The 7799-nt window shown below is 40.0% G+C and overlaps 1 protein-coding gene across 2 annotated transcripts in view; it reads left to right on the top strand.

Moving 5' to 3' along the window:
- Crot (carnitine O-octanoyltransferase) overlaps positions 1-7383 on the top strand; it is a 30123-nt gene extending 22740 nt beyond the window's left edge. The window contains exons 14-18 of one of the 2 annotated variants that reach the window (XM_029535566.1): positions 2958-3081; positions 3841-3919; positions 4003-4096; positions 4200-4319; positions 6009-7383. In XM_029535566.1, the coding sequence (XP_029391426.1) occupies positions 2958-3081; positions 3841-3919; positions 4003-4096; positions 4200-4319; positions 6009-6129 (538 nt within the window). In that variant the 3' untranslated portion in view covers positions 6130-7383. The remainder of the gene's footprint in view (positions 1-2957; positions 3082-3840; positions 3920-4002; positions 4097-4199; positions 4320-6008) is intronic. The other variant, XM_021190694.2, reaches the window with a different exon arrangement.
- Positions 7384-7799: the final 416 nt, after the last annotated feature.

Genomic DNA, 7799 nt, shown 5'->3' with positions numbered 1-7799 from the left:
ATGGTTGTGAGCCACCATGTGGTTGCTGGGATTTGAACTCCAGACCTTTGGAAGAGCAGTCGGGTGCTCTTACCCACTGAGCCATCTCACCAGCCCCTAAGAATGCTTTACCATGTGAAACCTCTGTGCACTCCTGTTCCGTAGCTATCATTTGTTCTCTTCAAAGTGTCCTTTGACCCACACAGTTAGAGTTTGATGAGATGCAATGTACTTTTTTTCTTTTGTTGCTTATCAACAAAATCAAACAAATCCAAAGCATTGAAAATTTTCCCATTTTCTTTTAAGATTTTAAAATTGTTGTTCTTTCTGTAGATCTATAATCCATTTAAATTCATTTTTATATATGGTGTAAGGAAAGAGTCTATGTTAGGATTCTTCATAGAATCAACCTGTTTTGTGTATGCCCATGCAGTTGAAGGCGGGTATTTAAGGGATGAAGTTTATTGTGGAAATTTGGCTTACATGATTATAGAGTCAGTGAGTCCCGTGATCTGCCAACCAGAGAAACAGCAAGTTGCTGCTGTGATTCTCTGCGAGTACACATTCTTGACAAGACAATCAAGTGGCATACGGTCATAAGTTCCAGTCCAGTTCTGAAGGCCCAAGGACCAGGAACCCCGGTGTCTGAGGGCAGGAATAGATACACACTCCAACTCATGGTGACTTTCCCTGTCCTCCTACTCATTTCTTCTATACATTTTTTTTTCCACTAGATTAGGTAGTGCTCACCCACATAGTGAGGGCAGACTTTCTTGTCCATATAGCCCACTGATAGAAATGCTAATGCCTGTAAACACCCTCTCTTTCTGGGCATGTGTCTTCCAAGGAAGTTAATATGTGAAATTAATTCCCTGCTTTTCCAGTGGCTACCCAGCCCCCCACCCCCACCCCGCTGTGGAGGCTACTGCTTTCTCCAGGTGAATGGTCTTCGTTCCGCTTCTGAAAGTCTGTTGAGTGGAGGTGGGCACCTTCTTTCCAGCTCTCCTCACTTGCCTTTCTTTTTTCTCTCTCTCTCTCTCTCTCTCTCTCTCTCTCTCTCTCTCTCTCTCTCTCTCTCTCTCTCTTTTTTTAATTAGTTGCTTTGTTATAAACTGAAAGGTGACTTGTTCAACATTTCCTTCTTTACAGAATTATTCTGTCTATTTTGGACTTCTTAAAATTGTATGTAAATTTTAGAATGAATTTTTCTAACTTTACAAAGAACAATATTGGGATTTTCATTGAGTCTTTAAGCCACTTTTAGTTGTATTGCCACCTGAATGTAGATTTAAGCCTTCATTTTTTTCCCACCAGTATTTAGTTTTCAGTATCCATTCCTGTTCATTTCCTTAGATTTAATCTTCTTTTCAACGCTTTTGTAAATGGATTGGTTTTCTAAATTTCTGTTAATCACAAATGTATAGAAGAAGTCCAGCTGATTTTGCCTCTTGATTTTATATCCTGAAATGTCATAGTCTTAGCTCTCACCATTTTTAAAACAAACCTTTTGAGTTTTCTAAATGTGAAGTCAGCTGATGCATGATGAGTGTTGGTGTTCTTCATTTCCCGCTTGGGTGCTTGCCTTGTGTGGTGCTGTTGTGTAGATGGAGGTGGAGAAGTGGATATTCTCTCCTGTGTTAGCTGGGCTCTCATAGAAACCCTTATGCCATTAAGGAACTGGCCTTCTGTTCCTGTGTTAGTGAGTTTTGATTGTGAATGAGTATACATTTGTCAAATGCTTCTCTGTGTGGACTGAGATGCGTGGATGGGCCTACTAGTGATCTTGGCCATGTCTCTCCTGGCCCCTTGTAGCTGTGAATGCTGGTATGGTTTTTCCTGCCGCTGATAGTACTGAGAGCCCTGTTCAGTTTCCCCTGCCTTACCAGTGATTTCCTGTTCATCCTGCATTCTTTCTGTTCACGAGTCTTAAGAAATAATAGATTCCTTGGGCAGAGGAAAGTGGCATTAAACAACCCGTCAAACGTAAACTCTTTGTCTCTTGTCTCCACATATTGGCCTGAAAATGCTGGCTTTTTTGACAATTTTGCAAAGCCTGAGCAACCTTTAAGAAAAAAACAGCCTTCCTTACTTCTGGCTTATGTAAGCCTGGCCTGCTACAAACTAGTTGGTTACAGGCAGCATTGGAAATGTGGGGCAGCATGCTGTATAAGCACTCGATTGATCTGTCTTTAAATATTTAAGCATAAACATTCCATTCCCTGTCATCCTCCTATTGCATTTTAATTAATGAAGAAACTGGTTAACTTCTGTGTAGTTTTCCCCAATGTTTTCTAGTGTGAGGCTCTTTCTCTTCAGTTTTCAACTGTCTTGCCCATGCCATAGGGCCAATCCCACCATGGTAGTTGGCCTTTTTCAGAGCAAGGAAGTGAAGAGCACACCTCTGTGTAACCTAGCAGCCCTTCACTTTTGCTATATTCTCTGCATTAAATGCATGCACTAGCTCCAGTCCACATTCAGTGTGCCAAAGCACGAATAGCAGGAAGCATAGGCCATTGGGGACCTTCTTGGAGAATGCCTGTCACAGCCTGCAGTGCGTGCAGCCTGAAAGCCGCTGAGCTATAGTAAAAAGCCCGTGTTAGCTGGGTGGTGGCGGTACACACCTTTAGTCCAAGCATCCAAGAGACAGAGGCAGGCAGATCTCGGTGAGTTCCAGACCAGCCTGGTCTACAGAGCAAGTTCCAAGGTGGCCGGGGATGTTATGCAGAGAAACCATGTCTCAAAAAACAAAATAAAGGAAGAAATAAATAGCCGATGTTATCAGACGGTTTTCTTACTCTTTGGATTTGAAAACAGCCTTTGTTGAAAGTCTCGCTTTTAGACTGACTTGTAGTCTTGGTCTGTGATTGGAAAATTGTTTTAGTATGTGACTATATTTGTAATATATTAGAAAATTAGAAATAAATTAGAAAGTAAGATCATTAGAAAATTATCTTCTGATACTCTTAAAACTATTTTAGCCCTGGTTGCTGCTATGAGACAGCTATGACAAGATACTTTTACCACGGCCGGACAGAGACTGTGCGGTCCTGTACAGAGGAGGCCGTCAGGTGGTGCCAGTCCATGCAGGACCCCTCTGCTGGTGTGAGTATTGGACGGAAAAGGCCAACAGAGTTGGCCTCTCAATGGCAGTCTTCCTTCTATTCCCCTGGATTATTTTAAGGCATTTTTCTTAAAGTTTGCAAAATATTAATTTGCCACTGACGTATGTGCCCAGGAGGACTAGGCCTCAGATCTGAAAAACCTGTTGGTATCATTTTCTAAGGCAGATAACTTCAGTACTGAGATTTTCAGCAATGTTCATCTACCTTTAGACCAGCGTCAATACAAAGTAGAATTTTCCAGAGACTTTTAAAAGAATGCTTTCATCATGTAGTTGAATGTCTAGTTCTTGTTTGAAGTCACTAGGACCAGAACTGGTGTATGTGTTTAGTTTTGAAAACTTTTAAGTATTTAGACAACAGTATGTTTCTTCCCTATTATTGTGAAATCTTGCCTGTTTTAGTTTGGAAAGATATGATTATGTTAGTTTATACAGGGATTATTTTTGTATTTATGTTTTAATTTTTAAATTCCACTGTTTGTTTATTAATATTACAGGTGTCTCAAAGCAGTTGTCAGCACTGCTCTTTCATTCCAGGCCTATGGGGAAGGGAGGGCAGTAGGACTAAGGAGAGAGAAACAAGCACCACGGTCGGTCCCACCGAGGGACCTCCTCCTCCTCCCCCTCCCCTCCCAACAAGGAGATGAGTCCTCTCTCGCTGCTTTGGGTTTCATACAGTTTGGTATTGAGTTGATTTATAGATTTGTTTTGAAAATTAACTGTTTTCATTTGTGACACAGCTCCTCGAACGTCAGCAAAAGATGCTAGAAGCTTTTGCCAAGCATAATAAGATGATGAAAGATTGTTCGCATGGAAAAGGTACTTAAGTTTGAATTGTTCTTATTTAAAAAGATCTTTTCTGGAAACTTTTTTTTGATGTCAGGTTTGGGATTTCATTGCAGGATTTGACCGTCACCTTTTAGGTCTTTTGCTCATAGCAAAAGAGGAAGGTCTCCCTGTTCCAGAACTATTTGAGGACCCACTTTTCTCTAGAAGGTAACTTGGGGCAGTGGTCCCTCATGTGCATCACAGGGTTCTCTCTGGATGTCAGAACATGGCATCTGCAGCCTAATGGACATCTTTTCTTTGTGCTACACAGTGGAGGAGGTGGAAATTTCGTGCTTTCAACAAGTTTGGTTGGTTACTTACGAATTCAGGGAGTCGTGGCTCCCATGGTACACAATGGATATGGGTTTTTCTACCATATCAGAGACGACAGGTAAGCCACTCTCCTTCATTCTTCAGATACAGTAAGAATTGTAACTTGTTCCTGATTTAGTATTTCTCTGCACTATGATTTTACTCGTGTTTCCTGCCATTTTCTACAGGACTAGCCACATTGCCACCTGAGTAACTAACATGTATTGATATCTGTCTCCTCTGCTTTTGAGATTTTTGTAAAATCACTGTCTGGGGCTTATATGCAGAATGATATTTGAGGATGTTTCCCTGTGTTATAGTCACATCATCTATGAAACCTGTACATTTAAAAAACATAGTTGACCATACAAGGTACTTTTGGCAAGTTAAAATTGGAAATGTATGTAGTTCTCCATATTTGTGGGTCTACCTGCAGACTGAAGTTGTGCTTGGGGCACTTCATGTGGGATGCAGAAAACTGAGTGATAATATGTATAGATCATTACTACTTTAGTTTCCAGTGATTTTTTTTTTTGAAAAACTAAATTCTTAAATGCAGATAATTTAGTAATATTTTTGATATTGCTAAATACTTGAGAATTTTATTCACACTATATCTGGAAAATAACTCATTGCTCTTGAATTATTAGATAAAAATAAGGAACAAGTTCGGGATTCCTATGTTTTTCAGTATATGCTAAAAGCACCCAAGGCCAGCTTCCTCTGTCCGAGAGTGTAACTGAACTGTAGCTTAGCTTCTTAGCATGAAGGAGGCTCAGGTTCATTCTCTAACATTGCACCTCTGAAAGCTTCATCATTAGATATTTGGACAGAGGGGCAGAGTATGCTTTTATTTCATTTTGCTTGAGCTAAAGCCCACATTGAAGATGTGCTTTGCCATCATTTCCAATGATGTGAAGGTTGCATAGCTGGCCAGAATCTTTTCCCTGCATATTTGGCTTTGATATTTATCCATAAACTTCCATAAGACTTTGCAAGGCTAGTCCCAAGTAGGAACCACATGTTCTGTTGGGAGTCTAGCAAAAGCCAGACTTCTCTCCTATTTACTTGAGCTCCCTGGGGATCCCTTTTTTTACTTTCCAGATCTGGAATTGTACAATTAGGAGATGATGGAAGGGAAGACTTGTCTTAAGAGACCACTTCAGCTTATGTAGAAATAGCTTTTCTTAGTCTCTTATCTGTCCTATTTAAAATGCTTGTCAACTGATAAACAGGTCAGGTTTTCTTACAAAGAATGACATGAGATCATACTGTAGTATGATCATTGTACTATCAACTTTTAGGAAGAAATTTCTTGTGGGCTTTTGTTTCTTTGGTTAGTTGGTGGTTGATTGGTATTTGGTCGATGGTTGGTGGTTAGTTGGTGATTGGTTGGTTAGTTGATGGTTGATTGGTGGTTGGTTGATTAGTTGGTTGGTTGGTGCTTGATTAGTGGTTGGTGGTTGGTGCTTGATTAGTGGTTGGTGGTTGGTTGATTATTCGGCTGTTTGGTTGTTGTGTCTAGACATAAACTTCTGCTTCAAAGGTTGCTTGTGGACTATTGTCCTCAGGCATTGTCTAATCCATTGAGGTAGGGATTCCATAGCATTGTGTAAATGTGTTAACTGTGGCTCTGTCTTCTTGTGTCAAGTTGCATAAACCTAATATCATCAAGAACTCACATTGTATGTTTGAGCAGTCAGATAGAGCATCCAGCATCACAACTTGGAACTATGACATAATCATTCACGTGCTGTGTATTTCTCAGGTTTGTGGTGGCATGTACATCCTGGAGGTCATGTCCGGAGACTGATGCCAAAAAGCTTGTTCAGATGATTTTTCATGCTTTCAACGATATGATGCAGCTGATGAACAACGCTCATCTTTAGAGACTCAGAGACAGATACAGATCATAAAACTCGGTACGGAGAGTAGGATGGTAATGTGACATGGAAGGAATGTTGACTCAAAGGAAGCCTGTTAATGTAGGGGTTAGGAGAGTGATGCTCTCTAGAGTTATTCTACCTTTAAGCCTTCTGTGTTGCAACAGCAATGCAAATTCATAGTGAATAGAACTATGCAATGTTTAAGCCTCAACAATGCAAATCTATATATCTTAACAATACAAATCCTACTCTGAAGTTAAAATATTTTTGTTGGCACATGTGTAGGTTGCAAGTCCTCTGTGAACATAATTATAGAGTCTATTTCTCAAGCACTTTAATACTTTCTAATTGCCAGAGGGATAAAGCACACGGTTAGAAGCTAATTCCTCCGACATCAGTGCCTTCCACACCCAGCACAGGAGGACAGCCTGTGAGAGTTCATGGGAAAACCACTATTATACAATAGTGATCTAAAATAGCTCCTTTGAGTAGGCAAAAGGATCAAGTTGTATTATAAATTTTTATACTACCACAGAAAAGAATATTAGCAAAACTCATTATATGTTGTAATTCATTTTATGAATATAAAATTAAAGAATTTCCATTTAAACCTAATTGTTAGAGCTAGCGGCTTTTAAAGTGTTAAATGTTGAGTATGATTCTCAGAACTTTACAATTATTTCCCAGTGTTATTCAAAATGGTGGCTTATAGACATTCTCCCATTGCTATTCAAAGTGGTTTATATTCTCTAAAAATAAAACACCCAGAATTTTTATAATTTCTCATCTTATGTTTGAAAAAAAATGATTCTGTTTGCTTTCTTCACATTTTCTGATATCAGCTAAATATTGTGTAATAAACTACTTAAAATGTAGTGTCTGGGCTGAAGAGATGGCTCAGATGAAGAGCACTGGCTGTTATTTCAGAGGGCCTGGGTTCAAGTCTGTGTGGAGGGACACTAGGAAAAGACAAATGTGTGTAGTGCAGTTTTTGAAACGATTGTGAGAACTTTCCAATCATTAAGAGAGAAAATAGGAAAGCCTACCTTTGGAAGGAAGGGGATCTCACATCTCATTGTGTGTTCCTAGGGTGTTACAGATAAAAGCCATCTTTAGAAATGAAGTGTTTTAGACTGGCCTAAAGGTCAGAACCTCCTGCCTATTCATTCCTCTCTGAAATTACAGGTCTTATTTGCTTCTGTTAGCTACCTATGACTCCAACTTGGCACAGCAGAATGTGTAAACTGGGAGATGGGGTATTTGTCGTCTGAGTGCAAGAACAGGATCGGCAGTATGTAGGACTGGCCAGTGTTAGGACTTAGACAGATGTTCCTACTTCCCTCAGGGTGCCTACCTATTACAGGGCACAGAAGGGTCACTGCTCCTAGCTTGTGTCCTGCCCACAGGTGCCTACTAAGAGAGTTGAACAAGTCGGGACTTCCAGCTGTTTCCCTGACAGGTGTTCATCGCTCTAGAAAGGAGGGTGTTCCTAAGGCTGCTATTTTTTTCTTTTGTTTTGGTATTGGGTATGTATGTGGGTCTTTTTTTTTTTTTTTTTTTTTTTTTAGTTTTGGGTGAGGGTGTCTCTCTATGTAGTCCTGTCTAGGAACTCACTTATGTAGACTAGGCTGACCTTGAACTAATGGAGATCCACTTACCACTGTCTTCTTTGT

This window comes from Mus pahari, chromosome 2 (assembly GCF_900095145.1).
Source record: "Mus pahari chromosome 2, PAHARI_EIJ_v1.1, whole genome shotgun sequence".
Taxonomy (NCBI): domain Eukaryota; kingdom Metazoa; phylum Chordata; class Mammalia; order Rodentia; family Muridae; genus Mus; species Mus pahari.
This window is presented reverse-complemented; position numbering and strand designations above follow the sequence as displayed.